General features: G+C 46.1%; 1 protein-coding gene across 1 annotated transcript; it reads left to right on the forward strand.

The window, feature by feature from the left end:
* Nucleotides 1-318: 318 nt before the first annotated feature.
* On the forward strand, nucleotides 319-11580 carry LOC120999339 (heme-binding protein 2-like). The gene is made up of 4 exons (XM_040430206.1): nucleotides 319-465; nucleotides 5996-6126; nucleotides 8471-8626; nucleotides 11361-11580. Exons 1-4 carry the CDS (start codon nucleotides 319-321, stop codon nucleotides 11578-11580), a joined length of 654 nt encoding a protein of 217 aa, XP_040286140.1.
* The last annotated feature ends 11305 nt before the right edge of the window (nucleotides 11581-22885 follow it).

Consider the following 22885-nt stretch of genomic DNA (forward strand, 5'->3'; position numbering starts at 1 on the left):
CGTCATCCATATTTTTTGCAGATCCATTTTTTTTTGCGGACCGCAGAATACATACGGTCATGCGCATGAGGCCTTATAAATATTATTCAAAATAGCGACAGACTAATCCATTCTGCCTGTCTGATCGCACTCTAAAATAACCAGACAAGCATGATGAATGACCCCCAATGAGTTATAAAACCCTCCACACATCCTTGTCTCCAGGTGAGGTGATCGGACATAACTCCAGGCTTTACCTTGCTGATTGGGAACGTTCTCTGCTCCACCCATATCCACCTCCTATATCAGCAGCTGAGCTCCCCTCAGACACATCCAGACATGGAGGTGAGGAGAAGACTTCTGCTGGGGCTGCTCTCTGTACTGGGGATTGCAGTACAAGTGTCTGATGTCTCCAGTCAGAACCAGTTGCCTCCATTTTGTCACCATTATGACTGTCCAAAGTACCAGCTGGTGAAAGAATATGATGTAAGTGTGGGGGAGGGGTGTTCTGGGGCAGATTTCATTACTTACTATTTGTTCAGCACTGCAGCCGTCATGTCTTCTGTCTTCCAGTCGTGGATTCACTTATTAGTTACTATTTCTACCTAATGTTATAAAATGACTTTCTCTTCTGTTAATTGGTAAAAAATAATCCTGTGTTGTTGTAGTCTATATAACTGGGAAAGCATGGTGGTCACTACTGCATGACTGGGGTGGAAAATGTCCTTGTTAATGCAGTGGAGCTTCACCTCCTCCAATGTGGTTGTGTATTAGGGATGAGAGAACTTGTGTTTAGAAGGTTTTGATTATCTAAGAAAACCATTATGGATTCCACTACCATGGGCTGTCACTTATGGTCTGTGGTAGTGGAATCCATAACGGTGTTCTTAGATAACCTGAATGTGGACCACAAGTTCTCCCATCCCTAGCAGGTCTGCAATCCAGGCGTTAGAGAAAGCTGACTGATGGTCTCTGTTAGGCCTCCTGCACACGACTGTACGGCTTTCAGTATTTTGTGGTCTGCAAAAAATACTGATTATGTCTGTGTGCATTCTGTTTTTTGCAGAACGGAACATCTGACCCTGACAGAACAGTCCTATCCTTGTCTGTTATGTGGACAATAATAGGATATGTGTTATCTTTTAACGGAAATGGAAGGAATACGTTTTTTTTTTTTTCCGGATCCATTGGAATGAATGGTTCCGTAAACGGAAAAAACGTTTGTGTGCAAGAGGCCTTAGGTCTATGGTAGTAATTTGAGACCCTTATTGCTCCTGCCTCAAATATTTCTCTATCCATATGAGAACCTGCACATGATGCAAATTACAATTGTGTTTTTTTTTTGTACTGAATTTTGTTGGAAATCTCCCATTTTGTGCAGCACCAGCAAGGGTTAAAGGGGTTGTCTGGGTTCAGGGCTGAGCCCAGATATAAGCTGTACTCTTACTATATAGGGGTGGAGTATTGGATTATTTCCTTGCATCGTACAGCACAAGGTCTGTTTACTGGCGGTGACCTAGCGGGCTTCTCCTCACTATACAAAGTAGCAGTGCCTGCCTACAAAATGGCCTCGGACATCTAGCCTAGAGAATTTCCAAACCCTTTTTATAATTTTTTTTTTTTTTTTTTTTTTTTTTCCCCTCCTATTATGCTTTTCACTGACTCTTTAATTCATAGTACGGGTGTTTCACACTTGGCAATGCCAATGAAGTTTTTTTTTCTTTTACTTTTTTTGTTTTGGGGGAAGAGGGTGACATGAACATAATACTTTTGTTACTGTAGGTCCCCAATTGGCCCTCAAACTTGCAGTCATCAGATTGCAACTTGTACAGAATAATGGAATGTGCTCCATTCTATACAGAAATGGCTATAGTTCAGTGCTGCCACCTGCTGGCCTGAACTGTAATATACAAGTAATGAGCCGGGAAGCCTAGTGCAGCGTACTCAAGTTGTGTGTAATAGAGTTTCTGGGTGTAGTAGTGCAATGACACTAACCTGGTACGGCTGACTCTCTGCATAGGCAGGTGATGGTAGAAATTGTTCGTGACGCCAGTGCCAATTAAATGGTGGCACGCCGTTTGCGGATAGCAGGAATAAATTGAGGAACACGTGGTATTAAAACAGAACTCCAACTTTAGTAGTTTTCATGCAGAGACAATATTGGAATCGCAGTTCCTTGGCATACAGTCGATTTTGCAATACGGTTGATGCAGGCAATTACAGATTTAGCAAGGTGATTACAGAGTGTTGAACACAGGATTTGCAGTACAGGAGCTTGCACTCTATTTCTGTCTGATCCTGGAATATAGCAATTCTTCACCAAGGCCCAATAACCTAGCTCTGGCTTTATATCCTGGGCTGTAGCTTTATAAAAGTACCTCCTCTGTTATGCTTAGTACCTCTTGCTTTCCTGATCTTTGCCTCTGTCTCTCTCAGCTTCCTCCGGCTCCGTAGCTAAGATATTCCTGTTTCTGCATATGGGAATTCAGGAGGGAATCTTCTCCTGGACAGCAGGCTTCAGGCCTGGACTTGTCTCTGACATTGTCTAATCTCCAACTGTAGATTACAGACACTAGACTCCGTCTCCCTTGCACTTCCCTGACTGGGCCTTATATAAACTAGGGCTCTCTAGCTCCCTCTAGTGACTAGAAGCTGGAATGACACCCCTAGCAGGCCTGTACATGCAAGTGTCATAGTAACAGGGAAACACACAGCATTGCATTACATGACATTTTATAAAACTGACATATACCAACTTCTCCATAACTAAGGAGGGACGACAGCACACCAAGTGACACTTTGGTAGTGACGGGTATTACAGTCCCCGTACACTACACTAGTATAGGCTCGGGCTCATTACTATGAATAAACGCCTTCCCTGATCTCCACCAGGGGGAGACGTTCCTTACCTGGAAGCGCAGGCTTCTGGGTCTTAGCCCTTTCAGGCACACTGGTTGCATTTGACCACAGTATCTGAGGGGTTAAATGTCCAGACGGCATGACTGCAGACATGAACAGCAGGTGTCTGCTGTATGTAGGAGCAGGCACCCAGCAGCCATAGCACTCGCTCCGGAGCAGGCGTTATCTTTAAAGGCCCGACATCTACTGTACATGTACGACTGATGTTGGTGAAGGATTACGGGTACATTCAAAGCAATCCAGAAACTTTTTTTTTTATGGATGTTTTTCTGAGAAATTGGCCACCTTTAATTGTATCTGGAGTGTGAAAACAGACAAAATAGGACATGTCTAGTTTGAGTCAGTATTCCTTGTCCTTTTTATAATTGAACACACCATAGACTGTCACTCTTATGAAACCAGCCATTTTCCCTGTGAATGTTCCCAAACCTGATGCGTACCCCCCGTACTCTGGTCTAAGTGACTTTATAATGGAAAGACTTTTATACGATGAATGCTCTGAATTATTTGTGAGGCCAATACTTGTATGGAGTGACCCTGGTGACGGGTTCCCTTTAGAACACATACAGAACATGGATGATCAGGATTCCTGCTCCCTAACTCTCTACCGACCCTCAGAAGCTGCAGCAGTGATGGAGGCATTACACAGCAGTATCCAGCAGTTTAGATGGAATGAAAGGGGTTGTCCGCTGTTTACTATTGATGACCTGTCCTCAGGATAGATCCTCAATATCCAATCGGCGAGGATCCGACTCCTGGCACCCCCTCCGATCAGCTGTTTGAAGAGAAAGCAGCCATTCACTTCTATGGGACGGCTCTGTCTGCTCAGGGGAACACTACAGAGCTGTCCCATAGGAGTGAATGGGGACGCCATACTTGGAATTACACCCGCTCATCAGTGCAATTGCTGTGGTGAGCAGAGAAGGCAGCGCTCATACGCCTTCTCTTCAAACAGCTGATCGGTGGGGTGCCTGGAGTTGGAACCCACCAATCTGATATTGATAACCTATCCAGGATAGGTTATCAATTTTAAAGGGCAGCAGATTTGTACCTATGAAACTGACCCGTTGCATGTGTGCTTGGCAGCTGAAGGTGTAGTGTCCCACTACGTAATGGTGGGTATTACTCAAGGGTCAATTGGGTCATGTTGTTCTCCACCTCCTGTGGAACATGGTCATTGTATTTTATATTGCATTTTAATGTATATTGTCTCCTGTGTACCAGGCCTGTTAGGGGTGTAGTTCCTCCTCCTAGGCATTAGAGGGAGCTAGGGAACCCCCTAGTATATATAGTCAGGTCCTGTTCAGAGAGGGGAGTTGAGTGTTCAGAAGCCAGTGTGCACTTTAGCCAGAGTGTTGTTGAGGAGCAGCTTCTGACATGCAGCTAGATAGCCCAGGCTCCTAGCTTGCCACCTGGAGAAGATACCTCCTGAAGATATATATAGCACCTTTAAAAGTACAGAGCAGAGCCACTTTTATCCAGCCAAATACAAAGCTGAAGGGCAGAAGGATATTTACAGCAAAAGAATATATACCAGAGGAAGGTTTCCCTACCCAAGGATAAAGCCAGCAATAGGGCATACAGGCCTTGGTGAAAGTACAGCCTGATCTGTAAGTGTTATTCCCTCTGAGTATCTTGCAAAGACTTTGCCTGCCATTTGTATGAAGCCTGCCTGTATTCAACATTATACATATGGAACTAACTGAAGACTGTATATAGTTGGACTGTTCAGTAAAAGGAAGTTCTGGTTCACTGCAACTTTGTGTACCTGAGTTATTCCTACAACACATCAGTGTGCCACTGGCACTAGCGTCACGAACTTTAAGGGATCTTGCCACAGGCAGACTAAACCTACAACACCCAGGGCACCTCACCTACCACCTGGCCTGGTCCCTATACACAGTGCCCCAGAGGATCCATGTGCCAGCCTCCATCACTGCTATATGCCTGCCCAGGGTATAGAAAAACTGTGTACCAAGAGCAACCCTCGGTTTGTTAACTACCCCTGTGACCTCACCTTCGCTCACCCTGCAGGGCTGCATACTGCAAAGGCATCTTCATTGGTCCCATGCAGGTATGGGATTTAGCCAGTTCCCTCCGGTTATTAAAATTACAACTGGATCAGAAAACCATGTTACCGGCTGAGTCCTGATCCAGTGCTCTGGCGGCAGGTGGAGATGTTCACTTCCATCACACCGTTGATAGTTTAGCTCTTAAGTTGGGGTGTGTTTATGTATGTGTACAATGTATAAAGTGTCCGCCATTGAGTAGGGAACCTGTTAAAAGTGAGTCCCATATTCATTTGTCTCAGCATTGCAGGCACATATGACATCTTAATGTATGCAAATGAGCCTCTAGGAGCAATGGGGGGGTTGCCATTCAGTGTCGGACTGGGGTACCTAGGGCCCACCAGTAAAATTTATTTTGGGGGCCCACCGTATGGATACATTCGAATATAATAAATAATTGAACAAGTTTTTTTATATGAACATAGGCTGGTTGAGGTGCTGTACATTGAATATATGTATGTAGTGCAGTAAGTCTACTGTGTTATGTGCCACTTGTGCAGGGGGTGGGAGACTAGGTGCCCACCTTGCTCAGGGGCCCACCGGGGGATTCCCCTGTACCCCTGTGGGCCAGTCCGAGCCTGTTGCCATTACAGCTAGAGGCTCTGCTTTCTCTAACTGCCGCACCCTCTGGACTTTGAGTGACAGGTCCAGGTGTGGTGGTTACACTGCCTGGCCCTGTCAAATGGGTGCAAATCTGCTGACAGATGCCCTTTAAGACAGTATGTATCCCTTGTACACCAGCAGTAGTCGCAGCCCCTCTGTCTCCAGCAGCCCCTCTTCCATTCTCCCCCATCACCTCTCCATAGACTGCTGTTATCTGATACTTCAGTGAGCAGGCAGTCTGTAATCACTGCTCAGATATATAGTCGGTGAATAGGACGGGGAGCAGGAGAGGAGCTCAATAGGAGACTCTTACTGGTCAACCTAAGCACATCAGAGTTGCTTAAGGAAATTTACAGAATCTAACTGGTCAACCTAGTTGCTGACAGCACATTAATTGTCTTCTAACTGAACTCCTACATTTTCAGGACTTTGAACTTCGTCAGTATGAAGAAACTCTTTGGGTAACAACTTCCCTAAAACAGGACATTTTTGGCATCGGGATGGTGATTAGTTTCAACCGCCTGTTTATGTATATCAATGGGAACAATGCTTACGATAGGTTGTCATCTTTTATAGTAGACTCTGCTCACATCCATATTGTAAGGCTTTGTGTTCTACAGCGCTATGCTTGCCATTAAAATGACTGAAATCCTGCCAGATATAATAAGTAAATGCTAACAAGTCTGACTTGACATGGCACCAGAACAATAAGGGTGCCTTCACACGCGGCAGATTTTGTGGCAGAAAATTCAGCGACTGAAAATTCATTTGAATGATGCAGCGAGCACATGGATTTCTGCAAGCTTCATTGAGGGGAATGGAACTGATGTTCAGTTGTGGAATTTTCTGCCACATATGAAGGTACCCTAAGGGTCCATTCACACGTCTGTTTTTTCTTTCCTGATCTGTTCCGTTTTTTGCGGAACAGATCTGGACCCATTCATTTTCAATCGGTCCTGGAAAAAAAAAAATCGGACAGCACAATGTGTGCTGTCCGTTTCCGTTCCGTTCTGCATGTCCGAAAAAATATAAAACATGTCCTATTCTTTTCCGCAAAAATCAGATCCTGGACCAATACAAAGTCAATGGATCCGCAAAAAACGGAAGACATTCGTATGTCATCCGTTTTATGCGGATTCCGTTCCTGGAAATTAGGCTTCCTCCCCAGTATTAAATGTGCCCCCCTCCCTCTATATTCATTGGTGGCCAGTGCGGCAGTGCGGATTCCCAGTAAGTTTTCTACAGATCTGATTTTTCACTTCGTGAAAAACTCAGATCCGACAGTATATTCTAACACAGAGGCGTTCCCATGGTGATGGGGATGCTTCTAGTTAGAATATACTGAGAACGGTGTACATGACTGCCCCCTGCTGCCTGGCAGCACCCGATCTCTTACAGGTCCCAGTTTAATCGCTGGGGCTCCGATCGGTTGCCATGGCAGCCAAGACGCTATTGCAGTCTTGGCTGCCATGGTTACTTAGCAATAAATACAAGCATTATACTTACCTGCAAGCTGCGATGTGTGTCCGGCCGGGAGCTCCTCCTACTGGTAAGTGAAAGGTCTGTGCTATAGGCAATGCGCCGCACAGACCTTTCACTTACCAGTAGGAGGAGCTCCTGGCCGGACACACATCGCAGCTCGCAGTCGCAGGTAAGTATAATGCTTGCATTTATTGCTAAGTAACCATGGGCTGGCATGAACACCTAACCCAAGCCCGAACTTCTGTGAAGTTCGGGTTTGGGTACCAAACATGCGTGATTTTTCTCACGCGAGTGCAAAACGCATTACAATGTTTTGCACTCGCGTGGAAAAATCGCAGGTGTTCCCGTAACGCACCCGCACATTTTCCTGCAACGCCCGTGTGAAAGAGGCCTAAGGGTTTTGATGTCCATGAAAATATTGCCACTGTTATCAAGAGTGGAGCAGACCAGATAAAAAATTTTTTTTATTCCCTCTGCCTTAAAACATCAATACCAGTTTGATCCATAGAAGGGCTGAGATTTATTTGAAAAAGAGCTGGGAGACTATGGCAGGTGCCTTTAGACCTGCCATTGCGGCCACCTCTATTGCAAGATCCCTGAAGATATGGATGAAAGAATTAAAAGCTCATATTAAGGAGGGAACCCTTAGAGATGAGTTGCTTTCCTCCTTTCCAACCATATTTAATGCTATTGATTTCCTTGCGGATGCTTCTGTTGACTCTTTTTAACATTTTCTGTTAGGGCTTCTGCCCTTTCTAATTCGGCTCGTAGAGCCATCTGGTTAAAGGACTGGAAGGGTGACTCGTCCTCCAAAGCAAAATTATGTGCAATACCTCAGAACAAATATGCAGGGCGGCCACTTGGAAGAGGGCTCATACCTTCACTAAACCTTATTAGGCTTGATGTTTTCGCCAATGAGGACATGGCCTTTGGATGCAAGGTCCTTGGTGCTGTGGTCCCTCCATAAGTGTTTATTTCACTTTAGTTCTTAGGATGTGCTGTCATGGAGATGACTACCAGTGAGTGTAATACTAATTTCCTCAGATATAATCTAATCTTGCAATCAAGCTTCACTTGAAGTAGATTTATTAAACTGGTGTAAAGGAAAACTGTTTTTTTTTTTTTTTTCAGTGCTCCCTCAGACTTGCCTCAATACCTTTTTCCATGCTTAACTTTAAACGGTGCTACTTATAAACCAGACGACCAGTGTAATTACTACTGTATCCTCAAATTGATTCAATTTTATGCACTAACTAATATCCTTTGGACGACTAAGCCAGTTCTACTGTACACCATTGATGACCCCATAAATGTAGATTTGGCTGTCCAGTGAGGGGTTTTGGAGACTGTAGACAATATGTTTTATTATCTAGTCTGTAAAATTTCTCATTTTCCAGCCTTTCCCTTTTTTTTATAGGGCTGAAGATGAATATGACTGTACCTGTGATGGTACACGTGCCACTAAAACCACCCACTGAGAACACTACAATGTCCTTCTTTGTGAAGTATCCTGCAAAACCTACAGACCCTGAGGTTTACCTGGAGCCACGTCCTGCAGCTTCTGTATATGTCAAGTAAGTGATTACCAGTTGAGATCATGGTGCCCTTTATTTTGTAAGTGATATGTGGGGAAAAAATCTTCTAAAACTATGGCACACATTACATGACAACCTGATTATGCCTAAAAGGTAAAGTTCATTCAGGCATATCGATCTGAGTGACGGGGCTGATTTCTCAGACCTCACTAAAGCAGGAACTTGACAGGTAACATGCTGCATAAGGGCCTCTACATGAATTATCTGGGATTTTATTTTTCGTACTAAAAGGCCAAAATAACTTTCAGCTGTTTCTTTGCTGCATTTTTGTCACTTTTTTTTTTTCTGCAAACAGTGGTGCAGATTTACTAATACTGTCAGTGTAAACTCCCAAAAATGTGCCAATATTCTGCTTTTAAATTATATCCGTCCCCACAAAGCTATTAAAGAGGCTGTCAGAATGATCAACCCTATTAAACCAAGGATACTGCCTAGTAAGGCTCCTCATACAGTCATTTAGCATATGGACAAAATAAGGGCATCAGTTATTTGTGTTAGTCATATGCAAAGGGGAAAGTCGGAGCACCAGGAGGCAGGGCTGAATCCTCTGAGCACTCCGCCCCTCCCCCCTTTATTGAGGCCTAGACATCAGTATGAGGACAGAACTGTGTCCCAACATGATGAGCCCAAACAGTCAGTATGCCTGGGTTAATGGGGTTGATTATGCTGACAGCCTCTTTAGGACACAACACCTTAATGGCCGACACATAAAGGTTGGTGTGTAAAACATTTAATAAATGCAAAGAAAGTTGTTCCAAAGTTGATGCATTTTCAATGTTCTTCGTGGCATTGTTTTTCCTCCTACAAATAAGCCGATGTAAAGGACGAGCTACAGCATGCCACTTAAGACCAAAAAGGACAGTTATGAAACAGGACACATTTTATTCATATTTCCCATAAATCTACTGCATAAAATGTATCAAAACACAAAGGAGCAAAAAGCCACTAAAGACCAAGTGCAGAAAAACACTAACAAACTGTTTTAAAGCCTCCTAATGTCTTCCACGATTTCAAATGTCTGCTCAATCAAGTCTTAATGGCTCTGTATGTGAGATGTCCTTGTGTGTGTAGCAGATCTCTGCTTTTTCATGGGCAGAGGTGCAAGGATGAGAAGGAACAGGTCTGACTGTACACTGGTGGAATCTATCACGTGGGGGGGGGGGGGGGGTACCTGAAGTCAGTCTGTCATACTTCAGGACAAGTGTCACACTTGATTAAATTCTTAAACCTAAAGCCTCTTTCACACGGGCGTGTCTGGATTAGGTCCGAATGCGTCCTGTTGCGGCAAACCCGCCTGAGTAGGTACCCAATTGCAGTCAGTTTTGACTGCGATTGTGTTCTGTTCAGTTTTTATCACGTGGGTGCAATGTGTTTTAGGCTACATTCACACGTCCGTGGTGTGTTGCGGACCTGCAAATTGCGGGTCCGCAACACACCAGCCCGTCGCCCCCATAGAAATGCCTATTCTTGTCCACAAGCTGCGGACAAGAATAGGACATGCTCTATCTTTTTGCGGAGCTGCGGACCCAAAATCGGGGCCGCGCTCCGCAATTGCGGCTGCAGACAGCACACTGTGTGCTGTCCGCATCCATTCCGTCCCCATAGAGAATGAATGGGTCCGCACACTTTCCGCAAAATTGCGGAAAGGATGCGGACCCATTTTGCGGACGTGTGAATGGAGCCTCACACGCGTGATAAACTGAATGTGGTACCCAGACCTGAACTTCACAGAAGTTTGGGTTCAAGGTTGTGTAGATTGTAGTATTTTTCCCTTATAACATGGTTATAATAAAAAATTGAATTCTGAATACAGAATGCATAGTACAATTGGGCTGGAGGGGTTAAAAAAAAAAAAATTAACTCTCCTTAATCCACTTGTTCGTGTAGCCGGCATCTCTTCTGTCTATCTGTGGTGAAAAGGACCTTTGACATCACTACGTTCATCACATGGTCATTCACATGATCGATCACCATGGTGATGGATCATGTGATGAGCGTAGTGACATCATCAAAGGTCCTTTTCCTCACAGATGAAGACAGAAGAGATGCCGGCTGCACGAACAAGTGGATAAGGTGAGTTAAATAATTTTAACCCCTTCAGCCCTATTTTACCACATCCACACTTGCTTGCGATTTTCACGCAACGCACAAGTGAAGCATGAAAATCACCGCTCATGTACACAGCCCCATAGAAATGAATGGGTCTGGATTCAGTGCGGGTGCATGGTGTTCACCTCACACATTGCACCTGCGCAGAAATCTCACCTGTGTGAAAGGGGCATAAGGGTGCCTTCACACACTGCAGAATTTCCCACAACTGAAAATCTGCTCCACCTGCCTGAATGGGGCTTGCAGAATGTGTTCTCCCCATTCAAATGAATACTGATTTATAAAAAAAAAAAATTCCATTCACAGAAAATTAGGCAACAAAATCCGCAATGTCTAAAGGCACCCCAACACTGATCTAGAAAAGCTACTCCAGTTTTCCTACTTGAGTGAGATTGCAACTTTTAAAAAGTGTAGTGAAACCCAGTAACATGGCTGACCACATGCCCATCCTTACCACATTTCAAAGCTGGAGTGAGTGGAGTTAAAATGCAAAAACACAATTTTCCAACTTTTTTTTAAAGCCAGAATTCTGGAGTGTCTGCATATTAAGGGCCTATATATTTATATCTTCTGGATATTGATGTAAGCTTTCCATTCTTTTCAGGACTTTTGGAGGATATGCCCTAAACACTATGTATGCTGAGCAAGCTAAAGCCCTAGCAGAGAAGCTGGAGCTCCTTGCTCTGCCGTTTGATGATACATACTTCATACATGGTGGCTACGATGCTCCTTCTCAAATTTTCAACCGTCATAATGAAGTGTGGTACATGGCAAAGGCCTCTCACCCAAGGGGATTTCATCGTTCCTCTGCTCCTCAGCCCTGAATGTGATCTCCATACTGTCTTATATCTTACAAGACGCTGTTAAATCGTACTCAAACACTAACATGCAAAACTTCTAACAAATGCCTCTGGTAAATCTTAAGCATTGTCTTGAATGTAGCATGTTATCATGAATAGTGCTGTTTTTGTAACATATTTGGTTGCATTAAAATATATTTGTAGAACGTGGCTCTTCTTGGTTTATATTGGAGGGGAGTGAGTCTGTTGTAAACTGATGCAATGCAGATTAATTTCTGAGAAATTAACTAATCCACTATTTGCTAATTTCCACCTCATTACCACGACTGCCACAAGGAGATTGACCTCTGTAGGGGCAGGAACAGAGGGGGTTTAAATGCCTCTCCCAACACCAGTGTTTCCTGTCCCTACAGGGGCAGAGAGGTCTCCCTAACCAGGGAGATTAAGACCGATGGAATTCCTGACACCACCTGGCTTACCTTGGTGTCCCAGTACTACCACTGGGCAGGGGAGAAGTCGGAGGCCTCGCTCTGTTTGATACGAGAACCTGCTACCTGGACGCGATCTCCCGCCAGGCCTCCTAGGGTTTTAGCCGGGCTGCGCATCGGGCACTTTAGTGCTATGCGTCAACGTCACTTCCGGGAGACTAGGAAGTGACATAAGGCACGCGTCTCCTGTAAACATCGGCACAGCGCATGGAAGTGCCGAGGCAACAATCCATTGCTTATGCCATCATGTCAGCAGAACTCCCGCTCTCCAAGAGACCCCTCTGCGCCGATTGCTGTATCACCATTGCTTTGCTTGCACTTGTGGTCAGGGAACTCGGGTTCCTCTCTCCTCCTACACTTGGGGCAAAGTATAATTTTCACTATATATTGTGTTCAGATCAGCCTGATTGGGGTCACTCTCCCCTCCTAGGTCCTTAAGGAGGCACAGAAGAAGGTTAGGAAGCCTGCTAAGTGTCCATCGTGCTATAGGTGGCTTCCAGATTACCATAAGACTATGTAAAGATTGCATTTCAAGTGTTATACGGGATGAACAAACTTCGGTAATTGAAGAAATTAGGTCCATGATTCACAAAGTAAAATCCTCTTGATCTCAGCTTACTTCTTTACCTAGGGATCCACCTCCAGCTAAAAGGCAGAGAATAGCATCCCCCTCTTCCTCAGATTCAGACGGAATAGCTGAAGACACTTCGTCCTCTAGACCCTGGGACGACGAGGAGGCTTCCTCTGATGCAGAATTCTCTTAATCCGCCATTTTGTTTCTCCTCTGAATGCATGCCAGACTTACTAAAGGCTGTCAGAGCCACCATGGGGGTGGAAGAAGCCCAGAAGTCTCATTCTGTACAGGACAAAATGTTCGGAGTGTAGTGTCCCACTACATAATGGTGGGCACTACTCAAGGGTCAATTGGTTCACGTTGTTCTCTACCTCGTGGAATATGGTCATGGTATTTTATATTGAATTTTAATGTAGGTTGTCATACTATCTCCTGTGTACTAGGCCTGTTAGGGGTGTAGTTCCTCCTCCTAGGCAGTAGAGGGAGCTAGGGAACCCACTAGTGTATATATAGTCAGGTCCTGTTCAGAGAGGAAGTGTGGTCAGAAGCCTAGTGTGCACTTTAGCCAAAAAGCAGCTGAAGAGCAGCTTCTGACATGCAGCTAGATAGCCCAGGCTCCTAGCTTGCCACCAGGGGAAGAAGCTACCTCCTGAAGATATATAGCACCTTTAAAAGTACAGTGCAGAGCCACTTTTATCCAGCCAAATAGAAAGCTGAAGGGCAGAATGATATTTACAGCAAGAGGATATATACCAGAGGAAGGTTTCCCTACCCAAGGATAAAGCCAGCAATAGGGCATACGGGCCTTGGTGAAAGCCAGACAGCATCTCAGGAAAGTACAGCCTGATCTGTAAGTGTTACTCGGGGACTATCTTGCAAAGACTTTGCCTGCCATTTGTATGAAGCCTGCCTGTATTCAACATTATACATATGGAACTAACTGAAGACTGTAAATAGTTTGACTGTTCAGTAAAAAGTTCTGGTTCACTGCAACTTTGTGTACCTCAATTATTAATACAACAAATCGGTGTGCCACCGTTACTGGTGACACGAACTTTAAGGGATCTTGCCACAGGCACACTAGACCTACAACACCCAGGGCAACTCACCTACCACCTGGCCTAGTCCCTATACACAGAGTGCCCCAGAGGATCCATATGCCAGCCTCTCCATCACTGCTGTACGCCTGCCCAGGGTATGTGTGTGTGAGATATATATAAAATATATGAGTACCAAGAGCAACCCTCAGTTTAACTACACCTGTGACCTCACATTCCCTCACCCTGCAGGGCTGTGTACTGCAGGAGGTCTTCAAATTAAAAAAACACGTTCTTATTATAAACGAGAATATACGTGAGATGGTGCTCGACGAATGGTCCAATCCCGAGAAATGCCTGGGGGTGCCTTAGTCCTTTAGGTATCGGCTTCTATTTGATACTAATGAGTGCAAAATATTTAATGAAACACCTAAGATCTATGTTCAGGTCGCAAAAGTGAATAAAAGACAGCTCTACCCTTTTGAGGATGCCTCCCAGTTACGCGACCCCATGGACAGGAAGGCAGACAGCTTGTTAAAAAAATCCTGGGAGGCCGCAATGTATAGCCTAAAGTCCAATGTTGCTGCTACCTCGGTAGCGAGGGCCATGGGGTTGTGGTTAAACAAACTAGACTCATATCTGAGACAAGACCCCCTAGGGAGGAAATATTAAATTCTCTTCCTCTGCTAAATGTCTGCCACTGCATTTATGGCAGATGCTTTGGCAGAATCTAAGGTATGCCGGCCTATCCAATTCGGTCCGCCGGGCCTTGTGGATGAAGTGCTGGTCCGGGGGTAAGACCTCAAAGATGAAGTTGTGCTCCATCCCCTTGGGGGGGGGGGGGGGAAGTAAGTCTTTGGCCCTGTGTTAGACCGCATTTTAGAAAAGGCGGCAGACAGAAAAGGGTTTCCCCGAAGAACGATCCTCTAAAAGAAAATTTCCCTTTTGTGCCTCCGCTAGTCAGGGTAGGCCCTACAGAGATAAAGGGAAGTCAGGTCACTGGAGCTACCCCAAGGGTGGCAAGGGAAGAGGCACTCAACTCCCCTCCTCCCAAAATAAATCTAGTGACAGACAATGATGCCAGAGTCGGGGGGAGATTGAAGAATTTTCTAGCCCCGTGGGTTTCCATCGCCCTGAATCCTTGGGCCCGGGACATCATAAGATCCGGCTACCGAATAGAATTTTCTTCATTGTCACCAGTCCCGGCTCATCCTCGGTAAAAAAGAAAATCCTGCAGGGAGTCCAGAACCTTCTAGAAATGGGTGTAGTAACCCAGGTCCCATTGTCACAGCTAGGGCAGGGGTCCTATTCAAACCTCTTAGTACAAAAGAAGGGAGGCTCATTCCGCACGATCATAAATTTAAAGTCTATTGGAAATTCAGGATGGAGTCTCTGATACCGCTGATAGGAAGAAACGCTCTGATGTGTACCGTAGACCTAAGGGAGGCTTACTATAACGTCATGATCCACCCAAATTCCCAGAAATTTCTGAGATTCGCAATTCAAGATTGCAAAGGCTCAATCCTTCATTTCCAATTTACGCCTCTTCCCTTTTGAATATCATCTGCTCCCAGAGTTTTCACGAAGCTCGTTGTCGAGATAGTGGCTTCCCTGAGGCATAGAGGCTTGGTGATCGTACCATGCTTGGACTATTTCCTCATAATTGGAGACAGCGAATGTCAGCTCAAAGCGAATCTAGACACCTTCCTATCGTTCATACGAGATCTAGGTTGGTTAATAAACCTGCAGAAATCGAATCTCCACCCATCCAGTATGATTCAGTTTCTTGGGGTCATTCTAGATTCCCAAGTTCAATGCAAGTTTCTACCAGAGGAATCACAGGGTGTCCATCCCTCTACTAGTGAAGACCTCCCTTGACTGGTGGATGAACTCTAACAACCTCTCCTTGGGAGTTCCCTTGGATAATGCTCCTTACATTCAGATCCTGATGGACGCAAGCGAAAAAGGATGGGGAGCGAAGGTGGGAGATCATTACTTTCTGGGTACCTAGCCGCCAACAACTCGTTCTCAATCCTCCAACTTCAGAGAGCTGGGGGCGGTTTGGGAGTCATTAAAGGCGGCGGAAAATCTCCAAGGCCTACACATAAAAGTCCTGTCTGACAACATGTCTACAGTAGTGTACCTTTCTCATTAAGGTGGGACAAAATCAGGAAAACTGATGTACATATCAGAAAAAAAATTCAATTGGACAGAGTTCCATGTAAAGTCCATCTCTGCGATTCACCTGAAGGGGGCTCTGAACATAGAGGCAGACTACCTCAGTTGGAAACTAATAGACTACACCGAAAGGTCTCTGAATCAGGTTGTTTTTCAAATGCTGATAGACAGATAGGGCACCCCTCAAATAGATCTGTTCGCCTCAAGAGAAAATGCAAAGGTATCAACATTCTGCTCCCTAAGTCCACGGGACAATCCTTGGGCGCTGGATGCATTCACGATGCAATGGAATTGGAACCTTTGCTACGCATTTACTCCACTGCCTGGATCAGAAGATTCAAGAAAACAGCCTCACGCCTCCGTCCTTCTCTAAAGACTCGTATCCCTACTTGGGACCTAAATGTTGTACTTACAGGCCTGACACTCGCCCCTTTTGAACCTATACTCGATTGTTCTATTAAACATCTATCTTTAAAGACCGCTTTCCTCATAGCCATTACATCCACAAGGAGGCTGGGCGAGATACAAGCCTTGTCCATGCGGGAACCATATCTCCGTATTACTGATGATAGAATCATACTCAGATTAGACCCAGGCTTTCTCCCTAAAATTGTATCTGATTCCCATCGTAACCAGGAAATAATATTACCTTCCTTCTGTAACAATCCATCTAACAGTAAAGAATCCACTTTTCATTCCCTAGATATTAGGCGCTCAGTTTTAAGGTATCTCGAGGTTACGAAAGATTTCCGGATATCCGATAACCTTTTAGTCCTTTTCTCAGGTAAGAGTAAAGGTTTGAAGTCCTCCAAGTCCTCTCTAGCTCAATGGATTAGGGACACCATCTCCCTTTGTTATGTGATCCAGAGCCTTCCCTGCCCCTCCAACCTAAAAGCCCATTCGACTACAGCCATGTCTTCCCCTCAGGCTGAAAGGGCCGGGGCTTCTTTAGAGGACCTCTGCAAAGCTGCTACGTGATCCAGCATACATACCTTTATGAGACCCTATAGACTAGACCTTTCTAGTAGCTCAGACTTATCTTTTGGACGTAAAGTCCTTCAGTCAGTCGCTCCCCCCTAGTTCTATAATTTTGTATATCTCCTTGTGGGCCGTCGCAGTGATAAGGTGGAAAGCCGGAATTAGACTTACCAGTAATTCAGTTTCCACGACGGCACATATATTCCCTACCCCTTTTTTTTTCTTTTGAGGTTATGAATTAATATCCTCTTAAGTTATTATCTATCCACCACTTTTTATGTCTCTGTAATTTTGGACACACTGGTGGTGGGAGGGGGGGATTTAAACCCTCTTTCTGTTTCTGCCCTTACAGAGGTCAGGGGTCAATCTCTTGTGGGCAGTTGTGGTGATTTCGTGGAAACTGAATTACCGGTAAGTCTAATTCCGGATTTTTGGATGAAACCCATAAAAATGGTGCCCAGTGCCATTTTAGTATGAATATTGGTGGGGAAAACCATGAGGAAGAGTAAGACATGACACGGGGAGAAAGCAGAGGGGCTTGCCCTGATTGGCTCAGACTGACAGCCAATCAGGGGCACAGTTGAGGAAGGTCCTTTGCTTACAGCAACATTCTGAAGGAGATTTAACAAAACTGGTGTAAAGAGAAACTGTCTCAGTTGCCCATAGCAATCAGATTTAACCTTTCATTTTTCTGAGCTCCTTTCAAAAAAAGGTGGAATGACTGGTTGCTATGAGCAACTAAGCCAGTTTTCCTTTACACCCGTTTTGATAAATTCTGAAGGAGTGAAGGGCTATCACTTGTGTGCAGGTAGCTAGTTCTGCAATACAAAACGCTTTTTTTTTTTTTTTTTTTTTTTGTGTGTGTATACACTGATGCAGTGAGGTTTGGTCTGGAAAAACAGGTATTTTCCTCCCAGCATGTGCTGCTTGGCTGATTTACAGCCAGTTGAGGTCAAATACCGGACTGGATTTTAAGTGCCGGTCCGGATTTTGGCAGTACCTGGCTATCCTTAAATAGGCAGATGGGCTCAGAAGCGAGGTCTCTGTGTTGGGATCTGGGAGCCTTGTGTCTGGATGAAGGCTCGCTACCTGTTTGGCGTGAAAACAGGTTGGTGCTGCTATTAGCAAGGACTCTTTGAGGCAGAATTGCCGCTTGGTGTGAATTACCACCAACACCGCAAGGTGACTTTTTCCTTGTTTATGATTGCTTGTTTTGTCACTTGCCTAAAGTCTGTGTACTCTGTATCCCCCCAACCACGCTCCATTGATGCCATCATCATCCTCCTCATCTTCCAAAACTGTGCCCTAGCTGGACAGTTAGGTACCTGGCCACTGTTGCTGCATCAACCACCCTCGGAGCCACCTGTGGCTGACTGGCCTGATAACCGTTGGAATGATCCATGTTCCTCCTTCTCTTCTTCCTGTGCCACATCCTCATCCATCAGCGCCTGAAGCGGTTTTTTTTTAAAGGAGACATAGAAGTGGTATAGTAAGGCTGATGAAGGTGTGATCACCGCTGGCCATGTTGGTGGAGTACTCGAAGCAGCGCAAAACGGCACACAAGTCCTGCATGAAGGCCCACTCGTAGGTGAAATGTTGCTGTTACGCAGAGCGACTCAACCGTGCGTGCTGCAGCTGAAACGCCACTGCCACCTTCTGTTGCTCGCACAGTCTCTCCAGCATGTGCAAGGTGGAGTTCAACCTTGTGGGGACTGACCGGACCATGCTGTTAGTCTGTTCATTTACATGGTGCAGCCAGGAAGGGGTTAGGTAAGAGCAACCTGGTGTCGGCACCTGGACCAGTGGCTGTCAGTTACAGAACAAACCTGCTCCTCGGAAGCAGGAAATGCTGGTTATCCAAACTGGAGTATATTGACAAAGTTCGGTCAGGAAGGGGTTAAAGGCCTCTGCAGTAAGGCACATTGACAGTCACTAAAGGGTTAACCCTTTAAACACTGCCATGAACATTAGTCATAGACACCTGTGACATCACAAGCACGTGTGTCATAAGGGAAGAACCTTTGTAAAAAGCGAGTGAGCGGCCATATTTGGTGCCGTACTTGATAGCCTGAGGACCTTGAGCTTGACTACCCCCGCCCACTGCACCTTTGGAGGTTCTAGCAGGAAGCCCATCGCCCAACGGGAAGAAAGGGACATCCGCCTAGCGAACCAAATCAGCCCGGCTGCTGCACCCCCCCTCTGCTATTTATGTGGCAGCCACATAGTGGCATTACCCTCTAAGCCCAAGGGAAGGGCAGCCCTCCAGCCATGGTTCCCTAGAGGTTTCCTCCACAGGGGGTTTTCCTCTCCTGAGTGCTGGAGGGTGACTCTCCGTGAGTCGGGGGTTTGTCATTTTTTAAATATTTTAAATAAACAATTTGGCCTTTTATTCCCCAATTAACGTGTTCTGTGTCTTTATTCTGTGTCTTTAATTTGCGTTCTTTGGTTTCAGGGGTGTATGCATGATTTTCTCAGGGAAGAGGTCAAAGGGTATTCTCACCTGGGATACATATGGGGTATATATTGATAGGATGTGCCATAAATGTCTGATAGGTGCGGGTCCAACCTGCGTATATGTCAAGAACAGGGGTCCGAAGTAAAAGGAGAGCACATTGCGCATACGCAGTGTCCTCTCCATTCATTGCTATGGGAGTTCCAAAATAGCAAAGTCCCATAGCAGCGAATAGAGAACAAGCAGCACAAGCGTTGCCACCTCTCCATTCACCAATATGGGATTCCTGAAAATAGCCACACTATTTTCTAGCGTTAGTTCCATAGCCGTGAATGAAGGGTGGACGCGCTTGCTGCCTGTACAATTTGGGGCCCCGTTCTATGCCATAAATGTCCCAGATGGGAATACCCCTTAAAATGAAATTCATTATGACATAACCAAGTTAGCAGAGCGTTGCTAGGAGTCTTAGCAATGTTTGGAGTCCCAGCAAAAAACCCGAAGCACGAAAACCCAGCCAGCAGAGTCATTAAAAAGCATAAGTGACCCATGCATGACTTGGGGCTTAGACTGCTTGGCTGATGTGCAAGGGCTTGAGGTGGTAGACGGATGTCTATGGGCCAACGGTGTCAACTCTGCGCTTTCAGCAGTGGACCACGTGGAAGACAATGTGAAGGAAATGGAGGCCCTGTCAGCCATCCAATCTACTACCGCCTCTACTTGTTCTAGCCTCACCATTCTTAGAGCAGTATTCGGGCCTACAAAATGTCACAAAACATCATGTCGCCTGCGTGCACCAGAGGAAGGTGTTTCATTTGTCTACTCCCTGCAGCAGGAGCTCCACCACTACCAACTCCAGCTACACCACGACCACGTCCCCTAGTTGATGCTCTCCTCATTTTGTTACAGTCACCCACAAAATTGCGACGAATGACAGACGAATAATTGTGAATTCGTGTCACGGATGCAAAAGAGATGTTTGGAAAAAAAAATTGTTATGACACACCGACCCAATTAACCCACTGTATAAGGCCTCATGCACACGAACGTTTTTTTTCACTGTCCGCAAAACAGGGTCCGTAGGTCCGTGATCCGTGACCGTTTTTTCGTCCGTGGGTCTTCCTTGATTTTTGGCGGATCCACGGACATGGAAAAAAAAGTCATTTTGGTGTCCGCCTGGCCGTGCGGAGCCAAACGGATCCGTCCTGAATTACAATGCAAGTCAATGGGGACGGATCCGTTTGTCGTTGACACAATATGGTGCCATTTCAAACGGATCCGTCCCCATTGACTTTCAATGTAAAGTCCGGAGTCCCTTTTATACCATCAGATCGGAGTTTTCTCCAATCCGATGGTATATTTTAACTTGAAGCGTCCCCATCACCATGGGAACGCCTCTATGTTAGAATATACTGTCGGATATGAGTTAGATCGTGAAACCTCATTTCCGACAGTATATTCTAACACAGAGGAGTTCCCATGGTGATGGGGACGCTTCTAGTTAGAATATACTACAAACTGTGTACATGACTGCCCCCTGCTGCCTAGCAGCATCCGATCTCTTACAGGGGGCCGTGATCAGCACAATAAACCCCTCAGGTGCCGCACCTGAAGGGGTTAATTGTACTATCATATCCCCCTGTAAGAGATCAGTGCTGACCCCCCCCCCCTCCCCAGTTTGAATATCATTGGTGGCCAGTGCGGACCCCCCCTTCCTCCATTGTAATAAATCGTTGGTGGCACAGTGTGCGCCCCCCCCTTCCTCCCTCTATTGTAATAATTCGTTGGTGGCACAGTGTGCCCCCCCCCCCGCCCCCCCCTTCCTCCCTCTATTGTAATAATTTGTTGGTGGCACAGTGTGCGCCCCCCCCCTTCCTCCCTCTATTGTAATAATTCGTTGGTGGCACAGTGTGCCCCCCCCGCCCCCCCCCTTCCTCCCTCTATTGTAATAATTAGTTGGTGGCACAGTGTGCCCCCCCCACCCCCCCCTTCCTCCCTCTATTGTAATAATTTGTTGGTGGCACAGTGTGCGCCCCCCCCCTTCCTCCCTCTATTGTAATAATTTGTTGGTGGCACAGTGTGCCCCCCCGCCCCCCCCCCCTTCCTCCCTCTATTGTAATAATTCGTTGGTGGCACAGTGTGCGCCCCCCCCCCCTTCCTCCCTCTATTGTAATAAATCGTTGGTGGCAATCATTGGCCCCCCTCCCTCTATAGCATTAACAACATTGGTGGCCAGTGTGCGGCCTCCCATCTTGCGCCCCCCCCCCCCCGATCATTGGTGGCAGCGGGTTACTAGCAATAGTACAATAGTAAAAGATTCATACTTACCTGGGAGCTGTGATGTTCGTGTCCGGCCGGGAGCTCCTCCTACTGGTAAGTGACGGTTCATTTAGCAATGCGCCGCACAGACCTGAGGCTGTCACTTACCAGTAGGTGGAGCTCCCGGCCGGACACGAACATCGCAGCAGCAGATAAGTATGAATCTTCTACTATTGTACTATTGCTAAGTAACCATGGCAACGAGGACTGTAGTAGCGTCCTGGTTGCCATGGTTACCGATCTGAGCCCCAGCGATTAAACTGGGACTCCGATCGGAACTCCGCTGCCACCAATGATGGGGGGGGGGGGGGGGGGGAGATGGGAGGCCGCACACTGGCCACCAACATTGTTAATGCTATAGAGGGAGGGGGGGGCAATGGGGGGCGCACACTGTGCCACCAACGATTTATTACAATAGAGGGAGGAGGGGGGGGGGGGCGCACACTGTGCCACCAACGAATTATTACAATAGAGGGAGGGGGCCGCACTGGCCACCAATGATATTCAAACTGGGGAGGGGGGGGAGGGTCTGCCCCCTGCTGCCTGGCAGCCCTGATCTCTTACAGGGGGATATGATAGTACAATTAACCCTTTCAGGTGCCGCACCTGAAGGGGTTAATTGTGCTGATCACGGCCCCCTGTAAGAGCAGGGGGCAGTCTTGTACACAGTTTGTAGTGTATTCTAACTAGAAGCGTCCCCATCACCATGGGAACGCTTCTGTGTTAGAATATACTGTCGGTTCTGAGTTTTCACGAAGTGAAAACTCAGCTTTGAAAAAGCTTTATGCAGACGGATCTTCGGATCCGTCTGTATAAAAACTAACCTACGGCCACGGATCACGGACACGGATGCCAATCTTGTGTGCATCCGTGTTCTTTCACGGACCGATTGACTTGAATGGGTCCGTGAACCGTTGGCCGTGAAAAAAATAGGACAGGTCATATTTTTTTCACGGCCAGGAAACACGGATCACGGATGCGGCTGCAAAACGGTGCATTTCCCGATTTTTCCACGGACCCATTGAAAGTCAATGGGTCCGCGAAAAAAAACGGAAAACGGCACAACGGCCACGGGTGCACACAACGGTCGTGTGCATGAGGCCTAACTGTTATATATTCCCTTTGACGTTGGCAAGTACAGTGTAGTTTAAACCAATAAAATATTTAGGTAGGTCACAGCGACCCAAGTAACCGGCTGAATAACTATTTTTCTGTTCTGATGGATCACAAGAATGGAAAAAAAAACGGTGATGTGAACCCGGCTTTTCTGTCTCGTTCTCCTACTTAGATTGTTTTTTAGACTGAA

This window comes from Bufo bufo, chromosome 4, assembly GCF_905171765.1.
Source record: "Bufo bufo chromosome 4, aBufBuf1.1, whole genome shotgun sequence".
NCBI lineage: Eukaryota > Metazoa > Chordata > Amphibia > Anura > Bufonidae > Bufo > Bufo bufo.

Bases quoted from the DNA above. Each gene is read 5' to 3' on its own strand.
- LOC120999339 (XM_040430206.1), top strand. From the start codon at position 319: ATGGAGGTGAGGAGAAGACTTCTGCTGGGGCTGCTCTCTGTACTGGGG. The intron at 6,127-8,470 runs TAGGTTGTCATC...TTTTTTTATAGG, and splicing joins AATGGGAACAATGCTTACGA to GCTGAAGATGAATATGACTG. The intron at 8,627-11,360 runs GTAAGTGATTAC...CATTCTTTTCAG, and splicing joins GCAGCTTCTGTATATGTCAA to GACTTTTGGAGGATATGCCC.